A 26579-nucleotide genomic window follows, 5' to 3' on the forward strand; every position below is an offset into this window, starting at 1 on the left:
CAGGTATTAATTAAAACAGAAATAAACCTGTTAAAAACATGTTAATTGCAAAACACAAAGTTATGCTTTTCACATTTGCAATTTACACATTATTAATTATTATAAAAATACAATGTATTCTGGCAAAGTGAATTCATAAGAATGTATCTAATTTACACTGCCAAGAATGTGTAGACTGCAAATGATGGGGAAAAGCATCACTTTAAAAAATGGATTGGCCTACAGACTGCAGATTACCAAAAGGTATGCTGGGACAGGGCCAATAATGATGTGTTAACATCATTACTGGCCCCATTTTCGTTGTGCTTGGAATGTGTTGGCTCTTCATTTGTTTTTCATGTTAATTCAGGTTATGAAAATATTTGAAATACAATGTTAAAGATACATGGCTTCATCCTGGTAATTGTTGTAGGTCACATGTTCTGAAGACAGCTAGAATGCATTTGAACTGAAACACATGAAGTGAAAGCACCAGGAAGCAGCAGTAACTTTTAATGTACAGTATATTGTTGTTTTTAACATATCCGTATATTGCTAATGCTAATAATGCTAGATTATTTTGCATGATTTTGAAAACCTTAACACAGGTAAAAGCCCATACATTCAGATTTCAAATAAGCTTAATAACTTTAACATTAGCTTAGTAAATCTTCTCAATTTTTGAAAAACATTTTTAATGGTGTAGGATATATAAATTAGAAGTACACAAATTAATGTATTTGCTCAGCCCAGTCCCCTGCAGTCCTAATTAATTATGTTTTCCATATTTTCAAACAAGATGATAAGAAAAATACAGAGCTCAACTCTTTTTAAATAAAAATAAATCAAATTAGACATTAAATAAATCTCTTGTGCCTTTAAAATAAAGATGGGCATGCCTGAAATAAAATGAAACACGTTTTCATAATGCAGTGCTAGCATTTGTATCTGTTCTTTAATCAATATTTGCACCATCTTTTATTATTATTACAGTAGATCCATCTATGTCATTGGCACACACTGTTATTATTATTACAGTAGATCTTAGCTCTATCATAGGCACACCCTGTTATTATTATTACAGTAGATCCATCTCTGTCATTGGCACACCCTGTTATTATTATTACAGTAGATCCATCTCTGTCATTGGCACACACTGTTATTATTATTACAGTAGATCTTAGCTCTATCATTGGCACACCCTGTTATTATTATTACAGTAGATCCATCTCTGTCATTGGCACACCCTGTTATTATTATTACAGTAGATCCATCTCTGTCATTGGCACACACTGTTATTATTATTACAGTAGATCTTAGCTCTATCATTGGCACACCCTGTTATTATTATTACAGTAGATCCATCTCTGTCATTGGCACACCCTGTTATTATTATTACAGTAGATCCATCTCTGTCATTGGCACACCCTGTTATTATTATTACAGTAGATCCATCTCTGTCATTGGCACACCATGTTATTATTATTACAGCAGATCTATCTCTGTCATTGGCACACACTGTTATTATTATTACAGTAGATCTTAGCTCTATCATTGGCACACCCTGTTATTATTATTACAGTAGATCCATCTCTGTCATTGGCACACACTGTTATTATTATTACTGTAGATCTTAGCTCTATCATTGGCACACCCTGTTATTATTATTACAGTAGATCTAGCTCTGTCATTGGCACACCCTGTTATTATTATTACAGTAGATCCATCTCTGTCATTGGCACACCATGTTATTATTATTACAGCAGATCTAGCTCTGTCATTGGCACACCATGTTATTATTATTACAGTAGATCCATCTCTGTCATTGGCACACCCTGTTATTATTATTACAGTAGATCCATCTCTGTCATTGGCACACCCTGTCATTATTATTACAGTAGATCTATCTCTGTCATTGGCACACACTGTTATTATTATTACAATAGATCTTAGCTCTATCATTGGCACACCCTGTTATTATTATTACAGTAGATCCATCTCTGTCATTGGCACACACTGTTATTATTATTACTGTAGATCTTAGCTCTATCATTGGCACACCCTGTTATTATTATTACAGTAGATCTAGCTCTGTCATTGGCACACCCTGTTATTATTATTACAGTAGATCCATCTCTGTCATTGGCACACCATGTTATTATTATTACAGCAGATCTAGCTCTGTCATTGGCACACCATGTTATTATTATTACAGTAGATCCATCTCTGTCATTGGCACACCCTGTTATTATTATTACAGTAGATCCATCTCTGTCATTGGCACACCATGTTATTATTATTACAGCAGATCCATCTCTGTCATTGGCACACCATGTTATTATTATTACAGCAGATCTATCTCTGTCATTGGCACACACTGTTATTATTATTACAGTAGATCTAGCTCTGTCATTGGCACACCATGTTATTATTATTACAGTAGATCCATCTCTGTCATTGGCACACCCTGTAATTATTATTACAGTAGATCCATCTCTGTCATTGGCACACCATGTTATTATTATTACAGCAGATCTATCTCTGTCATTGGCACACCCTGTTATTATTATTACAGTAGATCCATCTCTGTCATTGGCACACCATGTTATTATTGTTACAGCAGATCTATCTCTGTCATTGGCACACCCTGTTATTATTATTACAGTAGATCCATCTCTGTCATTGGCACACCCTGTTATTATTATTACAGTAGATCTATCTCTGTCATTGGCACACCCTGTTATTATTATTACTGTAGATCTTAGCTCTATCATTGGCACACCCTGTTATTATTATTACAGTAGATCTAGCTCTGTCATTGGCACACCCTGTTATTATTATTACAGTAGATCTATCTCTGTCATTGGCACACCCTGTTATTATTATTACAGTAGATCCATCTCTGTCATTGGCACACCCTGTTATTATTATTACAGTAGATCTAGCTCTGTCATTGGCACACCATGTTATTATTATTACAGCAGATCTATCTCTGTCATTGGCACACCCTGTTATTATTATTACAGTAGATCCATCTCTGTCATTGGCACACCCTGTTATTATTATTACTGTAGATCTAGCTCTGTCATTGGCACACCCTGTTATTATTATTACAGTAGATCTATCTCTGTCATTGGCACACCCTGTTATTATTATTACAGTAGATCCATCTCTGTCATTGGCACACCCTGTTATTATTATTACAGTAGATCTAGCTCTGTCATTGGCACACCATGTTATTATTATTACAGCAGATCTATCTCTGTCATTGGCACACCCTGTTATTATTATTACAGTAGATCCATCTCTGTCATTGGCACACCCTGTTATTATTATTACAGTAGATCTATCTCTGTCATTGGCACACCCTGTTATTATTATTACTGTAGATCTTAGCTCTATCATTGGCACACCCTGTTATTATTATTACAGTAGATCTAGCTCTGTCATTGGCACACCCTGTTATTATTATTACAGTAGATCCATCTCTGTCATTGGCACACCATGTTATTATTATTACAGTAGATCCATCTCTGTCATTGGCACACCCTGTTATTATTATTACAGTAGATCCATCTCTGTCATTGGCACACGCTGTTATTATTATTACAGTAGATCTATCTCTGTCATTGGCACACCATGTTATTATTATTACAGCAGATCTATCTCTGTCATTGGCACACCCTGTTATTATTATTACAGTAGATCCATCTCTGTCATTGGCACACCCTGTTATTATTATTACAGTAGATATAGCTCTGTCATTGGCACACCCTGTTATTATTATTACAGTAGATATAGCTCTGTCATTGGCACACCCTGTTATTATTATTACAGTAGATCCATCTCTGTCATTGGCACACCCTGTTATTATTATTACAGTAGATCTAGCTCTGTCATTGGCACACCCTGTTATTATTATTACAGTAGATCTATCTCTGTCATTGGCACACACTGTTATTATTATTACAGTAGATCTTAGCTCTATCATTGGCACACCCTGTTATTATTATTACAGTAGATCCATCTCTGTCATTGGCACACCCTGTTATTATTATTACAGTAGATCTAGCTCTGTCATTGGCACACCCTGTTATTATTATTACAGTAGATCCATCTCTGTCATTGGCACACCCTGTTATTATTATTACAGTAGATCCATCTCTGTCATTGGCACACACTGTTATTATTATTACAGTAGACCCATCTCTGTCATTGGCACACACTGTTATTATTATTACAGCAGATCCATCTCTGTCATTGGTACACCCTATTATTATTATTACAGTAGATCTAGCTCTGTCATTGGCACACCATGTTATTATTATTACAGTAGATCTAGCTCTATCATTGGCACACCATGTTATTATTATTACAGTAGATCTATCTCTGTCATTGGCACACACTGTTATTATTATTACAGTAGATCTAGCTCTATCATTGGCACACCATGTTATTAACCAGACTAATATATTTGCATTAGTGTGCCTAATGCATGGATGCTTTTAGACTGGGCAATTAAACTTTTACTAAAGAAAACGGGGAGATAATTATGAAATATCTGTAGGGAATTAATTTATGCTGGTGCCCTTCAGAGAACATACAATTATAATGCTTTGCTTGGGTTTGAAGCACAATAAAACTGCTGTTGCATATTTACTTAAGTACATGATCTTTACAATCTCTGTATTCTACGTCCTGGCTTAAGGCAACTGTTAAAAATAATGGTTGACTGTACTGTATTGAAACTAAAAATATATATGTATTTTTTTTTTTTTTTTTTTCATTCAATGCATCTTGTTTTTAGACTATGCTGCCACAAAGGCAGTACATTCTGTCTAGGTACCGAGGCACTTGCTTTGAATATACATGCTGAGTCTCTTTCTTCACTTAAAATAACAACTAAATTAGGCAGTAATACCAAACTGAGGAAATGTCAAGAAATTAACTCTCTCAATGATAAATTATTTTTAAAGAAACTGTATAAGAAACTTAGGTGTTGATTCTATCCACCCTGGGATCACCACAAACATCTGGGGCTAATACAGCTGGATTCCTTAATTCTGTAAAATGGCTTCTCCGGTTGGGATATAGGTTGATTCAATTAACCCCTAGTTCAATTAGACACACGTTTTCCTGATGAAAACATAAGCTGAAATGTTTATCTGCTAATATGTTTTCTATTATACCAATCTTCTGTGATATACTGTATGGTAATTCCAGTTGTAGAAGGGTGTGGCAGGGCAAAAGCCCTCCAAATGTAAATAGTGTGTGGGGAAATATAAGGTTGGCATGGATGGGGTTACATTAATCACAGGTGTGGCCATTCTCCAATGAGGTAATTGAGTGCTAATTAGGGAATGGCCACATGTATAAAAAGGGGAGAAAGCCTTTGTTTGGTGGAGGAAGTTAGGTGAGTGTGTAGACGGTGACGGTGACGGTGACGGTGACGGTGACGGTGACGGTGACGGGTGGTGGTGAAGGTCCAGCCTGTATTTTTTATATATAAACCTGTTGTTTTGGCCCTTGTGCCTTTTACTTTGGTTTTGTATTAAATACCAAACTCTGAGTCTCCTTCCTCCCGGTAACAGCTTGTGCCGTGATGCTATCCTGCCACAGAGGGATTTATGAATATGATCCTTTATGATGAAACTACTGAATATGCCTTATTGTGAAATTAAATTTAAACTGAGCAAATCTGGAGCAGTATTTATTTTGATTTCATTGACATGTGCTCAGTAATCATTAATTAATCATATCTCTGAATATTTCCCAGCTGATTGAATTGTTCCTATAGTCTCTAAATTCCTAACTAAGAATAATAAACCTACCACAGGAGTTGTTATTTATGGATTCTTGAATTCTTTCCCTAAGAAAACAGTATATGTGAACTAGTAGGTTGAGATAATTTTTCATTAAATAAGTTTAATAACAGTCAACTCACGTGTGCAAGTCGATCAAATCTTGCAAACAGTTCATTTAACATCCTGACCAGCTCTTGCGCAGATAAGGTGGTGGAGAGGTTGGTGAACCCTTTCACATCTGCAAAAAGAATGCTGAATAAAATATGGAAATATCACATTAATATTGCATTCGATTACATCTAAATCCACCTCAGAATACCACATTCAGCACAAAGTACAACTCCCCATTTTATTGCCCTATCACAAGGATAGCATATTTCTACTGAATGTTTTTACTAAATTAACCTCAACTTTATTTGTTGCATCCCCCACATATTTTATAACTGTCTTCACTACCATTTTAAAAAAATCACTAAAAGAATGAGGATTCTTGTAAAACTAGAAGATGGGTTACACGACTCCTCAGACTTTAAAGTCTTAATGGTACAGTGTACATAAGTGGTGGGTGCAAACATATACTTTGGCAAATCTGCAACAGACCACAGAATAAAAATAGACTCTCAAGTCACAAGAATTAAATTATTGTAATACATTTTATGCTGTGACAAATATTTGAATATCCAAACACTGAGTATAAAATGTATTAGACAGTTGAATATAAGGTAATTTGGTGGAATACTTCAACACAGCATAATAAAAAAGTATCAATCTGAATAATTTTTTTTTTTTCATAATATTGGTAGTTTATTCAGTTACAGTAACAGTCAACCACTAAATACACAAAAGACCAAAAAAAAAAAAAAACTTATTTCTGAATATCTGACCCAGAACTGACTAATGAATGGCTCATTTACAAGTTAAATTTACCTAAATGAATACTAGTACTACATCTCTACTAAGAAGACAACTTTATTAACAAATCTCTCTAACTCCCATTAAAACCCCACATACTGTATCTGTCTTGAAAATGATTATTAAAATGATTGAGTTGCATATATTCTTGAAATGTATTTTTGTTTACGACTGTAAGTCACAATGGATAAGGGCGTCTGCTAAGAAATAAATAAATAAATAAATTAATTAATAAATTAATAAATTAATAAATTAATAAATTAATAAATTAATAAATTAATAATAATAATAATAATAATAATAATAATAATAATAATATAACATTATTGAATATTATTGCTGTTCCTAATTTGAAAACCACAGTCAACAGCAGGCTAATATAGCATATTTAACTATTCACCACTAAAACTGTGAAATAATTTAGCTAGTGTAAACAATCCACTGCTACAGAACTTCAGGAGAGAATATTATGGTATTATATGTCAAATTTGTAAGAAATTACTGAAACAAAAACACATGTATTTTTAAGCTTTTGTAAGCTTTATTTCATGATACTATATATATATATATATATATATATATATATATATATATATATAGATATAGATATAGAGATATATAGATAGATAGATAGCTAGAGAGAGAGAGAGAGAGAGAGAGAGAGAGAGAGAGAGGCTACTATATGGTAATAACAGCATGCTTGTATGATACTAAAGGACCATTTTCATAAGGGTTATTGTAAAGTCTGTTGTGATTAATTTAAATACGTAAGCTGTACGATATATTATATGTTTTGAGAACTCTGCTTGATGCATTGCACTGGAAGGGAGTATCTGTTATATAAGACTTGTCAGAAACATCTCACCTGACATTCTCATAGCGGTGAATGTAGATTTTGTGAAACTGGTGCTGCAGATGCTCATCTTCCACATTAGCCATGTCATTGATCATCTCCAGAACTACAAATCGAGGTAATACAGATAGAACCAGCCTCTCCTGAGAAGAGATGCATCAAACTGTTACACACATTCATGACTTAACATGTACTGTAGCTTCAAAAACATGGTCACAGATGTTCAAACTATGGATCACTAATTTGATAAATGCAGAAAACATCAGATATACTGTATTGGTACATTGAGTGTTTTTGTGGTCATGCAGGATTATCCATGTTTTTTTTTTTCTTTCACATCCAGTCAAGATAGACCATGATTGATCTATTGTTCTCTTCTGCATGACTAAGTGTAACTATTGGAACATTTTAAAGATATCAACAAAACAGTGTTATTTCAGAATAAGAGTAAGAAAATGGTCAGAAAAGTTCTCAATCAAAAATACTCAATCAAAATATAAGGTTATATTTATAAAATGTATAACTTATTTTTTATGCTAAAGTGGTAAGGTAAACATGCATCCATAATATGACATGTAGTACTTGATGCACTAAAGACGTAATGATATCTTACAATGTGTATATAGTGTAACAGAGTGGTGGCAGAGCAAGGGAGAGACAGGGACAGATGTGTGGTTGTTTTCTGCCTCTGTGTCTATTGGTCTGTATTATTCTGAATTTGCATAAATGTGTTACTTTGTTTATCATGTTGTGTCTGTCTGGTTTCAGCCAGGTCTACAAAACCTGTATTTATTAGTGCTGTGGCCTTGTCGGTTCCTGTTCTGTGTGTTTGTTTAATGAAGAGCTATTGAGTCATTTTAAAAAACTGTTTCCTGCACTTTCTTCCACCGCCACGGCAATATTTTATTTAACTTTATATACAGGTAGCATGGTTGTGACCAGGTGACATATTTTATTTAACTTTATATACAGGTAGCATGGTTGTGACCAGGTGACATATTTTATTTAACTTTATATACAGGTAGCATGGTTGTGACCAGGTGACATATTTTTTTTGCTCCTACGGATAATACAAAAATGTATTGATGTACTTGATTGTATTACTAGTTTATAAATGTATTCTCATGTTTGTATCCATCATATTGCAGAGGAACCATTGAACCAGCGACCTTCACACCTTAAATGTCAATACACTCACAACACTGCCAAAGTGTGAGGTGGCTGGGCATACCTGATTGGTATTCAGAGGAAGCACTGCACTGTTACTACTAGATACCTCTGGAACATTGGTGAGCACTGACAACAGCTTTCCCATCATCAGATTCCAGGAAAAGTGGAAACAAGTCTGTTTCTACAACCTTCACGCTAGTAATAAAAATAAATGGAAAAACCTTCTTCACTGAGCCTTGGATTGTGCCCTGAACCAGAAAATAGTTATGCTAATTAGTACTCCTCCACTGTATTTGTCTGAACTGTCATGGTGTAATCACACTAATAGAATTGCAAAATTATCTCAATTTGCCCTGTAAGAAGCCGTCTCCACATAAATGCTTTTAAGTGTTTCCCAAGTAATCCCTCAGGAGAGAGAAAGGAAAGTGCCCTGATGTACCTTAAGCAACGATATTTGTAATCTGTAGACTTTTGAGAATCTCCACATTGACCTAATTTCCATTACAGCCTGGTGCATTTCAGCTGGTTTAAAGCTACAGTGACCCCTTTCACAACCAAATTGTGCCTTTGACTTGTCAAAGTGTAATTACCCACTAGAAATGTCAACCCTTCTCTATATAATAGAGCAAAAATGACACCACAAGGGACATAATTATGTCTTCATAATCGAGAAAATGATTTAATTTGTATTTTTGTTGCTTTATATTGAGTCACAACATTTTGGGTAAACAACTCGTGTTTCTGTATGACAGTTTTATACAGAAATGGTCATATAAATACTACATATGGACATATCATTTTAATGTTTTGTTTTTTTTACTGCAGGAAATTAGCATTGTAGTTTTTCCATTTACTGTGCTTTTACCATGCCCATAGTATGCATTTACTAAACCTTACTGTGCTTTTACCATGGCTTGTAAACATTTTTTTCTGTGTAAATCCTGTGAATAGAAAAATAAAAGATATAACGTACCACAGTCTTAAATTACTTAAATGGAATAAAACATACTCAACACAAAAAGCGCTCACTCGGTTGCTATTGGTTACACAATGGTTGCGTACCAATCAATAACAATCTGACAAATTAAAACCACTCATATTGTATCTGTGATTATTTGTTAAGCCTTTCTCTTATCCTTTTAATGTAAAATCAATTTCACTTTGCCTGTTTCCTTAGTAATGCATCATCTGTGCATTGAATTGTGGGATTGTAGTCCTAAACAAGATATAACCTTTGATTAAACTCAACAAAGAAATACATATCCCAGTATGCACAGCAGTCGATTGTTTGATTTGTCAGTTTACAGCCTCTGTAAGGCAATAAAAAAGTTCCCTGGTGAAAGGAAAATCCGCTTCCAAGCAGCTTTGAAATCACTCAATGCGGAAGTTAATTGCCATTGCTTAGTATTTTACTGTAAAGGAGAGGAGGGAAAGACAACTTTTTGGTTGTGAAATTAACATTTTCATTCATAGGCTTGTTCGGCTTCATTTAATAGATAGTCAACCTCAGTTAACTCGACTGATGGATAACTCAACACCTTCACTTAATTTGACAGACATCCTTGGTCCTGAATTCTCTCCATATAAAATATATGTATCCTGCTTTTTAATTTTTTAATTCGACACCATGCTGTACTCGGAACTCGACACTTATTACCAGTACCGAAGGGATAAAAACTGTTAAAAAGTCTAGTGAATAACTCGACACTGTCGATTCACATGACTGACCTGTGACCTCTGACTGGAAACGGATCGTTCTTTCATTTATTCGCAACTACCAAGTGCTGCTGGTTACAGTGTAAGCCCATAATGAGTGAGAAGCAAAAAATGTGTTCTTCTTCAACTGACGTTATTCAGGATAACAAGCTTGTCAGCAGAACTTTCAAAGCATGTGTTTTTGCATACAAAACAATTGAGTTGTACCGAGTTTGTACAGTACTGTATACTGGAGTTGATTCATTCACTGCAGTTCTTTCAACCATTTTCATAAGGACTTTTAACTAAAAATAAACTTGCAAATACTGTAATACTGTAAACGTGTGAGTTCTGTTATTTATATGCATGTTAATGCCATGGCTCGCGTGCACCCGTGGTTAAATGGATGGCATCCCCGTGGGGTGTCGAGTTAACCTAGGTTAACTGTACTTGGAAGTATTGCAAGTATTTGCACAGCCCTAACTGGTCTAAGCATACACCAATGAGGTGTTCGCTAGACAGCCTACAATATGCTTAATGAGAATACTAACATTATGCATTGTTAGTTCCCTTTCAATTCGAAGATGACCAACAACAAAAACTTTTGGGATATGCCTGCCACAGGTCAGGTATTTACTGAGCATTTTATGTCAGAGCTGTCGATAGGGCCCTCCGAGGAGTGACGTCCTCGGTCCTGCCTACCGAGGGAATAAGTAGTCACTCCGCGGAGATCACGTTCTCTGCTTCTCACAATCAGGTAGGTAAGCGAGGTATAACTAACCTCTTCAGTTGCATGATTGATTCTTGTAAAGAGCTCTCACTTTGAGTTTTTCTGCTAATTCCCCTGCAATTTATTGCTGGAAGTCGGCTTGCCACCTTCCCCGGAATTGGAAACTATATATACACAATTACCTCCAAAATTATTGGCACCCTTGATAAAAATGAGCAAAACAGACTGTATAAAATAAATAATACCAGTACAGAGCTATATTGTAATTTTCCAACATGTGGAATATATTTGACTTTATTAATGATTCAATGGAATCAACCAACATTACACATTTCTCAAATTATAAATTTTCAGTACTTTGTGCACCCTCCCCTTGCAAGGATAAGGGCACTGAGTTTTTTTCTATAATGTTTAATAAGATTGGAGAACACATTGGGAGGGATCTTAGACCATTCCTCCATACAGAATCTTTCCAGATCCTTGATATCCTTCGGTCTGCGCTATGGACTGCCCTCTTCAATTGAAACCACAGGTTTTCAATGGGGTTCAAGTCCTGAGACTGAGATGGTCATTGCAAAATGTTGATTTTGTGGTCAATTACCATTTCTTTGTGGATTTTGATGTGTGCTTGGGGTCATTGTCTTGCTGGAAGATCCACTTGCGGCCAAGTTTCAACCTCCTGGCAGAGGCAACCAGGTTTTTGGCTAAAATGTCCTGGTACTGGGTAGAGTTCATGATGCCGTTGACCTTAACAAGGGCCCCAGGACCAGTGGAAGCAAAACAGCCCCATAACATCAAAGATCCACCACCATATTTTACAGTAGGTATGAGGTTCTTTTCTGCACACGTATCCTTCTTTCAACGCCAAACCCACCGCTGGTGTGCGTGGCCAAAGAGCTCTATTTTCATCTCATCTGACCATAGCACCCGGTTCCAATCAAAGTGCCAATGCCGTTTAGCAAACTCCAGGCACTTACGTTTGTTGGTTGCTCTCAATAAAGGCTTTTTTCTGGCAACCCTTCCAAATAGCCTATTGGCATGGAGGTGGCGTCTAATTGTAGATTTGGAGACTTGGTCACCAAGATGCAGCCAAGTTCTGTAATTCTCCAACTGTGGCCCTTGGATTTCCCTTTGCCTCCCATCTGCCTCACTATGCGTTGGGGCAAGATACACTTGCGTCCTCTACCAGGCAAGTTTACCAATGTTCCAGTGGTTTTGAACTTTTTAATTATTTATTTATTTATTTCTTAGCAGACACCCTTATCCAGGGCAATTTACAGTCATAAACAAAAATACATTTCAAGAATCACAGTACAAGTAATAATACAATTAGGAGCAAGATAAAAATACAAAGACTTTGGTTCTAGCAAGCACAAGTATGACAAAATACCGTTTAATACCGGAGCAGATAACAGTGTCAGTGATAGTTACATCAGGATATAATTAAATACAAAATACTACAGATTAAATAACACTTGTGACAGATTACAGTACTCTAAAGTACAGGATTAAATGCAGTAAAATAGGGGGCAGATAAGAGCAAGTAAAGCACATTTAAAGGAAGAGTGATAAGTGTCCAGAGGGAAAAAAGGGGAGTTCTACCTATTGCCCTAATAGTGGTAAGTGGTATATTTAGTTTTTTAGCCATTATTTTGTACCCATATGAAGGTCAACAACCATTTGTCTCTTTTCATTTGTGAGTTATTTGCCTTTCACCATGGTGATGGATGACAAATGGATTTCATATGCGTGTTACCTCATTTTTATACCCCAGTGAAACAGGAAGCCATGGAAGACCACAATACAGTTCCTTAAGACTGAGATGAACTTAAAGAAGTAGAAGTTGAATGAAGTAGAATGAACTTAAAGAAGTAGAAGTAGAATGTTAATGCAGATTTAATTCTGTTTGATTTTATTTATAAGAATCTTTAGGGGTGCCAATAATTCTGACACCCATCTTTTTGAAAAAAAAATAGTATTACTTGTATTAGAATAAAAAAATATGGTTTTCCCATATATTTGAACATCAAATAAAGCTCATTACCTGTGTTGTTTATTTTATACAGCCTTTTTTGCTCATCTTTATCAAGGGTGCCAATAACTTTGGAGGTGACTGTATATATATATATATATATATATATATATATATATATATATATATATATATATATATATATAAACAAAGAGAAAAGAGAGACTCTACCTGGATCCAGCTCTGCAGCACCCGCTGTTTGTTTCTGATACTGTCTGAAGGCAGTGCTCAACACTACACTGCCTACTAGACACCCGGCCCAGTAACCTCGGTGTTTACGCCCTTGGTGATCGGTGCCCCCAGTGCCACAGAGCCTCGATGCCTCAGTGCTTCACCGCCTTCAGTGCATCGGTACCTCAGAGCCTCAGCACCTCGACGCCCTCGGTGCTCAGATGCTCCCTGCATCGGTGCGCTTAGTGCCCTTGGTACATACGTGCCTCGGAGCCTCGGTGCCTCTCAGACGCTCCTTGCATCGGACCCTGCTCAGTTTACAGGAGCGGCTTCCTCAGCCAGCTCAGCTGAGCCCATTGCAGCGTTGGGAGCCCCGTCTTCCCCTCTCCTCCATCTGCCTTCGAGTCCTTCACAGAGCATACCCTGAGCACAGACTTCAGCCCACCAAGCTTGCAACCACTAATGGTCTCCTTCGAGGAGCATTAACCAGGCAAGGCACAGTAGGCAGGCCAAGGATATCTCGGACCTGAAGAGCCAGATGGCTCAGGTCCTAGAGTACCTGGTTAGCCAGCAGGCTCTTCCCCCTGCTCCTGCCCCCATACCGACCACTGGCAGTCGCGGACATCTCAGAGCGAGACGGGGCGATGAGCGAGGGGGAACACCTGTGTGAAACATTGCTGCAGACCACAAATGGACATGGCTTTCATTTGTTTACAGACAGATTTTACACAGGTTACAACCTGGCCATGGAACTGCTAAAAATAAAAATCCACCTTACTGGAACAGTAATGGCCAACAGAAGAGTATTGCCAGCACCAGTGAAGCAAGGCCTCAACCTGAAAAATGGACAACACGGTCATGGTGCTAGGATGGAAGGACAAAAGGCTAGTGCTCATGTTGAGCACCTTCCATGGCAGTGACTGTGAGAAGGTATGCGCACCATCAGGTCTTAGCAGAGAGTCTGTTGTTAGGCTGCCAAAGTAAGGAACAATAGCAGAGACATAACCAGTTTCACAGTCAGCTAAAACAAACATACACTATGCAAATGTCTCTACCTGGGATAAATAGTTCACGACATTTTGTGTCACATAGTTGACCGCATTCCTGACCTTTTGCCCTCTGCTAACAAAAGCAGCCTGAGGCACCTGGGTGGGGGGAAGGCAAAGTTGCAGCATCCAAAAGATCTGCAAGAAACGTGATCTCTTGAATACGTCTCAAAGTAGCACTCCCTTGAACTCCCTTATTTATCACAGTAAATGAGAGTTTTGTGAAAGCATCTGCAGTTACCGATGTGCGTTTCCATCCCTCCTCCGGCTGCGCACCTGGTTCGTGGTCACTTTCCTCAGATTCCAGTAAGTGAAAAGTGTACTTCCTCGTCACTAGATTGATCAAAATCATCATCCAAACTGCTTTTGTCTGTACTTTCTGCCTCATCCATCATCTGTGCAATTTCTTCAGACCGCCTTGAATTTCTCTGCCTGCTGCGTCTCTGCCATTTTTTCTCTGTGCGTCTCAGTCTCTGTCTGTGTTCAACTCGGCTTTGCTCAGCTTGTAAATGGTCTATTTGGTTGTTTCCACATTCTTTCTGATCAGAGATGATTAGGGAATGACTTGTCTCAGCTTTTTTCGGCTTAAACGCAACACAGGCTGTGTTAGAGCGTGGTTTTCTGCAATGTCGGACAAAATCCAACAATGGACCGAAAAGGGATTTTCGTGATGTCCACAAAGGGTTAAATCAAGGTTTTGCCTATAGAAAAAAAGTACTGGAACAAGGTTCTGGTGCGTTCCGGCTGGATTTCCCCAATGGGCAGAGGGAATTCAGTTTCCTATCCTCCTCCGAATCAAGTTCCACTAGTTCCACTGATTGGTTCAAGTGGAAAGCCGTAATAACCTTAGGTAGGAATGGAGGGTTTGTGCGCAATGATAGCCTGTTTCCATTATCCCAGACACGCATACAGGAATTGTGCACAGACAAAGCCTGTATCTCACTGACCCACTGAGCGGAGGTGATGGCCAATAAAAAGGCTCTTCATATAGAGATATTTAAGCTCTATGGAATGTATAGGCTAAAACTGGGCCTTAGTGAGAGCCTCTAATACCATGTCCAGACTCCACTCGGGGAGGACATCCTTTCTAGGGGGAAGCACCCTTTAGAAAAAGGGTCACCAGAATATGGGCGCCCGGGGATACTGAGTCTATGGGGACGTGGCATGCAGATATAGCTGCCAGGTACACTTTCAACATAGAGGGGGGCCTCTATAGCAAATCTTGCAGAAACTGTAAAATAATTGCTATTGGGAAAAAGATGGGGTCATGACCTCTGGCCATACACCACTTTGAAAATACCTCCATTTGTAAGCATACAGTGCTCTTATGGAAGAAGCCCTATTGTTCTGCAGTGTACTAACGACCGCATCTCAGAGCCCTAAGGTGGACAGATGGTCCCGTTCAGGGGCCAGACCCACAGCTAGAGTCTGCCCGGTTCTGGTGCCAGAGGGTGCCTTACGCCTAACTGAGGAGATCCATGCGCAGCGGGATCTCCCAGGACTGGCCTCGCAGCAGCTGGCAAAGGTTTGAAAAACAGATTCTCCTGGGCCATCTGGGGGCCACCAGGAGAACTGTCGTTTTTTCTCTCCTGACCTTCTCGAGGAAGGCAGGGGGCAGCGGTATTGGCGGGAAAGCGTACAAAAGCGCTTTGGGCCATGCTCGGACCTCCAGCATATTTATGTGCAGGGATGTTCAGCGGCCTGTCCAGGACCCACTGACTCCTCTGCCTGACCAGACAGCACCCCAGCCCAGGTTAGATGCATCTGTCGTCACTACTTGACAGTTGTGTATCACTCCCATCACTACACCTTCCCGGAGGTTTGTCTTCCCAGCATAGGCGAGACATGGTCAGCTGACGGTGTCTGTCACGCTTGGGGTGTAGCCGAAAGGCAATGAGCCACGCTTGGATCAGGTGCATGTGGAGTAACCCGTTGGATGGCTGATGAAGCTGGGGCCATCAGACCCAATAGTTTTTGACACCACACTAATTGCACTGTGAACAGCATTGGGAATACCTCCGAGATCGCTGCTGTGTTGAAATCCCACGTCTGGCTCCCTCCCATCAAAGGGAGGACAGAGGCACTGAGGCTCTGAGGCACCAAGAGGTGCCTAGCCTTAACCGCGTGTAGTCAACACAACTCAGGGTAGCGCATAGCATACACCGGGGTGGAAACAGGCTCGAGTGGCTGCGGTAGGCAATCAGGGGTGCAGTACAGGGAAGCGCACAGTGCTGCACCAGGATTCAGCGCGGCGATAACCTGGTTCTGGACCACGTGCAGTCACACAACGGGGCAGCGTGTTGGACAGGAAGAAAAAGTGTACTGCTTTTTTTTTTTTTTTTGAACTGCAAAGGCAGTAATAGGAAAAGAAAATAGAGGCTCACACAGCAATTGAGCTATGGGAGAATAACAGTCACCAGGCCAGACGGGTGAGCTTACTACCAAGCGCGCCAAGTAGGCGGGCTGAAACAAACCAGCAGATTCAACTCAACAGTGGGGCACAGCAGACCTGGGTCCCGGTGGAGGAATCACGCAAAGCAGTAAAGAAAAAAACACATACACGCTGTGGCAGAGTGGTTGCAGTGATGACGTCACGGACCAGGAAGGAGCAACACATAAACAATGAATGGGCGCTCAGCTATTTTATTAAATAATAACACAAAAACAAAAGATTTAAACAAAACAAAACACTACAAACAAAAGGGCACGTTGGCCAAACAAACAATAACAAAACAAGTATATTTAAATATAGCAATTGTTTTTCTCTCCACAAAGCACGTCTCGCCTCTGACACTCTCCCCTTTGCGCAGACAGCTGGAGGCTGTTATCTAGCTGTTAATTATCTTATTAATTAATTAAATAATCTTATTACCCCTCAGCCACAGTCTGCACGAGTTTAGTAAGGATGCGTGACTGTCAGCTAGTTAAATAATCAGTAGCTGATCAGTCACGCATCCTCACAAGGTTTTTAAAATATAAAACAATAACAAATATGCAGCACTTTTATCCACGCCGCAAACAATAATACAAATAATAATAAAACAGTGCACATATATATAGGGGCGGGACACTCCGCCACACATGCCCCCCCTTGTGCGCAGCACACATGGCCTCACCAGGCCACCTCCCCCCTTAGTCCTCAAAGTCCCGGTTTACAGTCCCTGCCCAGGAACAGGGGCAGCAACAGGCAAAAGGTGGCGGCCACGGTGGGAATGTCCTTCTCCCACCCCAAAAGCTGTAGTGGCCAGGCTGACCGCACACAGGCCAGCTCCTCCAGCCAAAGCAATCTTGCGGCCACCCGGCGGCCTGTGGGGGTGGTCTCCTGACCTTCCCCCCTACTCTCTGTAGCCGGCAGCTTCTGGGGTTCCGGCCACCGAATTTCCTGCAGCAAAACTGCTGCGGGGGGGAGCTAGTCTCCTGACCTCTCCCCCCATCTTCATAGCTGGCAGCTTCCCAGGCGAAGCAGAGCCGGCGGCGACCCCAGGCAGCGACAGCAGCAGCTGACCCTTGGGAGGCGAACTCAGGAGGGGAGCCCCTGGCCATGGAGGCGGCAGCGGGAGCTCCACTCTTGCTTCCACTGTCCCTCTGTTGTGGGGGCTGGCCGTTCCTCTCCCTTCCCCTTTTTCTTCCCATTATTTAATTTATTTATTTTTTCCCTCCAAAAAAAACGATTTTTGAAAAAACAAATAAAAAAAACTCACTTTGCTTTCCTGGTCCGGCTCCTGGTGGTGTTTATCCCACGCAGGACACCATATGTGGCAGAGTGGTTGCAGTGATGACGTCACGGACCAGGAAGGAGCAACACATAAACAATGAAAGGGCGGGTGTGAAACTAAGCGCTATGGCGCTCAGCTATTTTATTAAATAATAACACAAAAACAAAAGATTTAAACAAAACAAAACACTACAAACAAAAGGGCACGTTGGCCAAAAAAACAATAACAAAACAAGTATATTTAAATATAGCAATTGTTTTTCTCTCCACAAAGCACGTCTCGCCTCTGACACTCTCCCCTTTGCGCAGACAGCTGGAGGCTTTAATATTCTGGCTGAGGGGTTAACTAGCTGTTAATTATCTTATTACCCCTCGGCCACAGTCTACACGAGTTTAGTAAGGATGCGTGACTGTCAGCTAGTTAAATAATCAGTAGCTGATCAGCCATGCATCCTCACAAGGTTTTTAAAATCTAAAACAATAACAAATACGCAGCGCTTTTATCCGTGCCGCAAACAATAATACAAATAATAATAAAACAGTGCACATATATACACTGAACAAAAATATAAACGCAACATGTAAAGTGTTGGTCCCATGTTTCATGAGCTGATATAAAAGATCACAGAAATTTTCCATACGCACAAAAAGCTTATTTCTCTCAAATTTTGTGCACAAATTTGTTTACATCCCTGTTAGTGAGCATTTCTCCTTTGCCAAGATAATCCATCCACCTGACAGGTGTGGCATATCAAGAAGCTGATTAAACAGCATGATCATTACACAGGTGCACCTTGTGCTGGGGACAATAAAAGGCCACTAAAAAATGTGCAGTTTTGTCACGCAACACAATGCCACAGATGTCTCAAGTTTTGAGGGAGCGTGCAATTGACATGCTGACTGCAGGAATGTCCACCAGAGCTGTTGCCAGAGAATTGAATGTCCATTTCTCTACTATAAGCCGTCTCCAACGTCGTTTTAGAGAATTTGGCAGTACGTCAAACCAGCCTTACAACTGTAGACCATGTGTAACCACGCCAGCCCAGGACCTCCACATCCAGCTTCTTCACCTGCGGGATCGTCTGAGACCAGCCACTCGAACAGCTGATGAAACTGTGGGTTTGCACAACCGAAGAATTTCTGCACAAACTGTCAGAAACCGTCTCAGGGAAGCTCATCTGCATGCTTGTCGTCCTCACCAGGGTCTTGACCTGACTGCAGTTCGGCGTCGTAACCGACTTCAGTGGGCAAATGCTCACCTTCGATGGCCATTGGCACGCTGGAGAAGTGTGCTCTTCACGGATGAATCCCGGTTTCAACTGTACCGGGCAGATGGCAGACAGCGTGTATGGCATCGTGTGGGTGAGCGGTTTGCTGATGTCAACGTTGTGAACAGAGTGCTGCATGGTGGCGGTGGGGTTATGGTATGGGCAGACATATGCTACGGACAATGAACAATTGCATTTTATGATGGCAATCTGAATGCACGCAGATACCGTGACGAGATCCTGAGGCCCATTGTCGTGCCATTCATCCGCCGCCATCACCTCATGTTTCAGCATGATAATGCACGGCCCCATGTTGCAAGGATCAGTACACAATTCCTGGAAGTGAATTGTGAAGTGAAAATGTCCCAGTTCTTCCATGGCCTGCATACTCACCAGACATGTCACCCATTGAGCATGTTTGGGATGCTCTGGATCGACGTGTACGACAGTGTGTTCCAGTTCCCACCAATATCCAGCAACTTCGCACAGCCATTGAAGAGGAGTGGGACAACATTCCACAGGCCACAATCAACAGCCTGATCAACTCTATGCAAAGGAGGTGTGTCGCGATGCATGAGGCAAATGGCATGAGGCAAATGGTGGTCACGCCAGATACTGACTGGTTTTCTGATCCACGCCCCTACCTTTTTTTATGGTATCTGTGACCAACAGATGCATATCTGTATTCCCAGTCATGTGAAATCCATAGATTTCAATTGACTGATTTCAATTTCAATTGACTGATTTCCTTATATGAACTGTAATTCAGTAAAATCTTTGCAATTGTTGCATGTTGCGTTTATATTTTTGTTCAGTGTATATAGGGGCGGGACACTCCGCCACAACGCACACAACAGCAAAGCTGTGAGGGCAAATAGAACAGACACCACGGCAACAGGGCTGAACTGAATTTCTAAGCACACCGAGAGGGCAGGCCGAGACAATCCAGCGGAGTCAACTCAACAGCGGGGCGTGGCAGAGCTGGAGTCCGGTGGAGGATCATGTGTCTCTTTCTTTTCTTTCTTTCTTTCTTTTTTTTAGCTGCAATAACAGAGGAAATAACACAAAACAGCCAGCGCTATAAGGTTAGAAAACCAAGGCGCTACGCGAGCCAAGGCACCAGGGGAGGCACACAGGCTGAAGATGCGGCGGGCGAGAGCTCAATTAGTTGAAAAACAACAGAGCAGATGGGAGAACGCACTTTTTTTTTTTTTTGAAGGCCCAATGCACTACTCGACAGCGGGGCAGAGGGTAAGCACAATCCCAATGGAGGAACACATGGCTGACTGAACGACAGCCAGCAGAGTCACTCAATGATGGGGCGGCAAGCAAAGCAGGCCATGAGAAAGAAAAAAGACACTCAAATGGAGCTGCTGATTCCACGAGAGCGGCAAGCCAGCTCTCAGCACGAATGCAAGGGAAGTGCAGTCGACTCAGAGGAGCTCTTTCAAAACGCACTCAGGTTAGTGACACAGATAGCTTACTTTACCATTGTGAGAGGCAAAAGAGGAAGTGAGCTCTGCGGAACGACTACTTATTCCCTCAGCAGGCAGGACCGAGGACGTCACTGCATGAAGGGGCCTGGGGTTGCTGAAGGTCCCGCTTCGCCTGGGCTGGCTATGTCCTTTGCTTCTCCTAGGGTTGCTGCCTGTCCTGCTTCGCCTGGGGTCACTGCCGGCTCTGCTTCGCCTGGGGTCGCTGCCGACTCTGCGATGCCTGGGGTCGCTGCAGGCTCTGCTTCGCCTGGGGTTGCTGCCGGCTCTGCTTCGCCTGCCGGTCGCTGCAAGCCACGAAGAAGGTGGGGGAGGTCAGGAGAACAGCTCCCCCTGCAGCAATTTTGCTGCAGGAGATCGGGTGGCCGGAGCCCCAAAAAGGGGTCTGGAGACCACCCCCACAGGCAGCCGAATGGCTGCTAAAATTACCTTGGCCGGAGGAGCCGGCCTGTGTGAAGTCAGCCTGGCCGCTACAGCTGTTGGGGTGGAAGGAGGACCTCCCATCGTAGCCGCCACCCTTGGCCCATTGCTGCCCCTGTTCCGGGACTTTGAAGCAGGACTTTGGGACTAAGGGGGGAGGTGGCCGTTGGGCCAGATGTGCTTCGCACAAGGGGGGGATATGTAACAGGGCGAGGAGCCCTGTACATGTATTTGTTTATTTATTTCTAGAACAGGGTTTATTGTTTTATAAATATAGCGGCAAAGCCGTGTTTTGTTATTTTTTTTTTATTTTTTATTTTTTTTATTTTTTTTTTAAATAATTTAGTCGTTGCCAATTAGTTTTTTTATTATTTTCTTCCCAATTTGAAATGCCCAATTAGTTTTTAGGCTCAGCTCACCGCTACCACCCCAGCGCTGAACACACGCTGTCCTCCGAAGCGTGTGCCGTCAGCCGCCCGCTTCTGTACACGCTGTGAACTCACCGTGTAGCCGCCTCAGAGCTACAGCGTCGGAGGACAACGCAGCTCTGGGCAGCTTACAGGCAAGCCTGCAGGCGCCCGGCCAGACTACAGGGGTCGCTGGTGCGCGGTGAGCCGAGGACACCCTGGTCGACCTAACCCTCCCTCCCCCCGGGCGACGCTCTGCCAATTGAGCGCCGCCCCCTGGAAGCTCCCGTCCACGGTCGGCTGTGGAATAGTCTGGACTCGAACTCGCGACGTCCAGGCTATAGAGTTTTGTTATTGTTTTGACGGCGTAGCCAAATGTTTTGTATTGTTTAGTAGGTGGATGGGAAGCCCCATCCACAGTAATTAAAAACCTCGTGCAGAAGGTGACCATCTCCCGAGTTTAATTAGTTGTGTAATTGTTGCTAATCGGGAGATGGTCACCTGTATAAAAGCCTGCAGCTCTCTGCATTCCTGGGTGTGTGTTCGGAGGAGGAACGGGAGAGCGAGAGGAGAGAAACGAAACTAAAACTAAAACTAAAAGAAATCTGTGTCAGTGAAGGCTACTGCCCAGCCTGACCGATCTACGTGTTTTGGGTTTGAGATTTGGTTTTGTTTAACTGTTTTATTTTCACTCTGTGAGGAAGTGTGTTTTTTTGTTAAAACTTTATTTTTGTTGTTTAAATAAACAGCGCAAACACCTTTGAACCAGCAGTACTGCCTGTTTTTCTTTCCTGCTTCTGGCCTGACGTCACCACTCATCATTCCTATCACAAAGCTGAATTAAACTCCTGATGTACAAGTGTTTTAGTTTGTTGCATCACAGATACAAGATCATTGTCAACTATTACTGCTTCTTTCAGTTTTGTAACTGCTGAACCCCAGATATATTCTTGTTTCTTATCTTCTTTCTTAAGCTGTTTTTGTTTGGCTGCGAATTTTGTTTTGCTTGTGTAAACTGCAACTCGCTGCTGTAGAAAACGCTGCACTCATATGCCTGCGCAGGTTACGCTGCTATGTTTCGGAGAGAACATTTGAAAGGTGTCCAGGCCTTTTTCAGGTAGCTGGTGATTCTCTTGTTTCTCCCACTGAACGCAAATACTGCATTGTGAGGTTTATGTCAGTAAGTGTTTTTTTCTTGTATTTAATTTTTTTTTCTCTTTTAAAAAAGTTTGTTTAAAATCTTCTTGTGAAGCTCTTTTTTTTCAAATTGTCCATATTTTAGTTTTGAATGCAACCTATTGTCCACTTTGCTGTTGACATAAAGCAGCCCAGGCAGGCACTGCACACTGAAGACGCAGGAAGGAGTCTAATCTAAAAAATATTAGTCACAGTCATATGTATGAATGTAACTAATACCAGGATTTAGGGGTCTGTTGCCATGGTAACATAGAATATACAGTATATTGCTCTATCATATTGGAGAGCGAAGCATATACCACGAGGACTAAGCATGAAAGAAACCTATATTTAGAGCTAAAGGCCCAGTGTTTCTAGAAAAGTGGAAGTGTTACAGATCAAAGAGAAGCTACAGAGTAAAGTGGAATTAGAGGAATATAATGCACATGAACAAAAAACAATGGATGTATTACGACAGTTAGAAAATGAGTTGAAATCATGCAAATTAAAAACGTATGAGAGACACACAGGACTACAAAGACAGAACTGTATATAACTGGCATGGCAAATTCAGGAATTATAAACAACGCTGTGACATAAGGAATTCTACAAACTTCCTGTCTTCCACGACAAGTGAGGGTGACTCAAGTGAGGGGACATTTATTATTATTTTTTTTAAACTTGTGTTTATTAAATTTTTGCTTTTAAACAACTCATACAGAACGAAATATATATGTATATATACATACACACACATACATACATAACATTAACACTGAGATACATAAGGTTATAAATGATGGTACTTAAATATCAGAATAGCAATACTGTAATAACAGTCAAAGTGAAAAATAAAATAGTAAAATTATACATATAAAAAAAAGAGACAAAAATGTATATATACACATACATACACATACATACACATACACATATACACACGTACATATACACATATACATATACACATACATACACATACATACACGTACATATACACATATATATATATATATATATATATATATATACACATGTGTACATACACACATACATACCCACACACACAAACATATAACCCTCCCAAAAGAAAGAAAGAAAAAAAAGGGTTACAAGGAAAATAAAACTTCTTATATAGTGACTCTTGCATTATTCATTGTTCAGACCGTTTAGACCGAAGGGCAATCCAAAGTACCCTCCTTAGTATACTTTCTTTTCCAAATCAACTGTTATGTGCGATCATGCAGGTCCTACTGTCATGACATTAGCAGGCTTCTAGTTAGTACACAAGTAATGCAATACATGAATAATATAACACACAGACATCAGGATCTCTATAAATAGCTAGTAACATGTGTCAGCATAATTTCCACAACTCAAAAATTGTATAAAAGGTTCCCAGATATCCTGAAAGCATCCTGATTTCCCCTTTATTATGTATGTTAATTTTTCCATTGCAAGACATAAGGACAGTTCCTTTAACCATCGGTCCACTCTTGGTCTATTCGTATCCCTCCAATGCAAGGCAATCATTCGCCTGGCGTGGAGTAAACATAGGTCAATCATTTTCCTCTCATTGGGAGTCAGATTACAGCCCTCAGGGTAAGCACCCAGTATACAGAGTTTAGAGGTAAAAGGCAGCCTCTTAGAAATCATTTGAGATAAATAATCAATAACCTCACACCAGAACCTCTGAATATCAGGACAAGCCCACAAACAATGGACTAAAGTGCCCCTCTCCAGCCCGCATTTCACACAGCTATCAGGAATATCTGAATTAAATTGATGGAGTTTGGAAGGGGTAACATATGTCCTCATAATCCAATTGTATGGCAGCAGTTTATATTGAGTATTAATCGTTTGGGATTGGGCTTTAGAACAGATCTCACTCCACTCTATTATGGAAATGTCTACAGATAAGTCCTCACTCCAAGCAATTCGTCTGGACTCTGAGGACTCCTCCGATTTAGCAACCAGTATGTTATATAGCTTAGAAACCTGCCCCCTCCCATGTCCCTAACCAGAGGCGACGGTCTCCAAAGTTGACAATGCAGGCTGGAGAAGGGAGTGGCTCTGTCTAGAGTAAACAAAACTACGGAGTTGTAGATATTTAAAGAAATGTTTGCGTGGGACTCCAAATTTGTCTATTAGCTCTTCAAAGGACATTAGAATATCATTCTTAAACAAGTCAGCAATTTTTTCAATCCCCCTATTGGCCCAAAGTTTAAATCCTGAATCAGATTTTCCGGGTGTAAAATCATCATTCCTCCAGATTGGAGTGAAACGAGACAGTTGTGACTCTTCACCCATATATTTCTGTACCTCATGCCAAACACTGATTGTGGTCCTGACAAAAGGGTTCGAGGTTTGTTTTTTCAGTTTCTTAACATATATAGAGGCATGTTTGAAACAGAGTGCATTTCAATTGATACCCAGGGCAGAGGTTCATTACGTGAAAACCAGCACATAGCAGCTCTCAACTGTGCTGCCCAGTAATACCATTGTAAATTAGGGAGTTATAGCCCCCCCGTCATATGGCAAATATAATAGAGTTAAGTGGAGCCTAGAATGCTTTTTATTCCAAATAAAATTTACTAATAGGCTTTTCATTTTGGAGAAAAAGAGTGGAGGGGGAGAGAGGGGAATAGATTGGAAAAGGTATAGAAATTTGGGAAGGATGCTCATCTTAATTATATTTATGCGACCAATCAGGGAGATAGGCATTTCAGACCATTTGTCTAGTGATTTAGTTATTGATGAAATGAGGGGATTATAGTTGGCTAGAATAATTTTATTTATTTCAGGAGTGATTCTTATACCCAAATAGGTAAAGCCCTCTGGGGAGTTTAAATATTGAGTTTTTATTTTTGGTTGGAGTCTCTCCTGCTCATTTAAAAATAGTATTGAGGATTTAGTATTGTTTATTTTATACCCTGAGAATTTTCCAAAATTAGATACAAGTTCTGACAGGGCAGCAATAGAATCAGATAAATTTGACAGGAACAAAATAACATCATCAGCATAAAGTGCTATACGGTGTTCTAAGTGACCTATTTTTATACCTGTTGTCACAAAGACGGCCGGAGTGGGTGGCGTCAGACCAGATGGAGGAAATAAATAAACAGAGAGATGGGGTTTTGGTAAAGCTGAGCGCGTGATTGCGCTCAGCATTTAATAACAGACAGAAAATAAAAGGTTTGAAACAACAAAAACACAGGACACGGCACTTGTAGCCAAAATAAAAGGACAAACAAAAACGGACTAGACAGTGCACAACACACAGACGAACAAACACGGTGAGTGAAAACACGTTAACTACTATTTTTACTTTTACTATTATTATTATTATTTCACCTCCGTCTCCAATCCCGTTCTCCACTCACCGAACACCTAACCACGACTGAGTGAAAATGTGCATCTATATATACTGTTGTGCTGGGATTCAATTACTAATTAATTATTCACTTGAATCCCAGCACGTGAATTAATTCTGTGCAACCCCGTGCTCACATATTACATTTAACCAGCACGTGAAGTGATTTGTGCTCTCCTCGTGCCTAAATACAAATCTACACTTTAAATACACGTGAAACACAGACCCGTTTATATCCCGTGTATCAATCTATACACCAACATTTACACACGCAACATACAACACAAATGCACACAGGGGCGGGGCGCTTTGCCACATATACCCCCCCTTGTGCG

General features: G+C 40.5%; 1 protein-coding gene across 2 annotated transcripts in view; it reads right to left on the minus strand.

The window, feature by feature from the left end:
* The window catches only part of adcy8 (adenylate cyclase 8 (brain)), a 229790-nt gene that overhangs the window by 136271 nt on the left and 66940 nt on the right, over positions 1–26579 (minus strand). For both annotated transcript variants that reach the window (XM_033998810.3, XM_033998809.3), the window contains exons 3-4: positions 7561–7691; positions 5924–6035 (exon numbers count right to left, since the gene is read on the minus strand). In XM_033998810.3, the coding sequence (XP_033854701.2) occupies positions 5924–6035; positions 7561–7691 (243 nt within the window). The remainder of the gene's footprint in view (positions 1–5923; positions 6036–7560; positions 7692–26579) is intronic.

The sequence above is a fragment of the Acipenser ruthenus genome, chromosome 4 (assembly GCF_902713425.1).
Source record: "Acipenser ruthenus chromosome 4, fAciRut3.2 maternal haplotype, whole genome shotgun sequence".
Taxonomy (NCBI): domain Eukaryota; kingdom Metazoa; phylum Chordata; class Actinopteri; order Acipenseriformes; family Acipenseridae; genus Acipenser; species Acipenser ruthenus.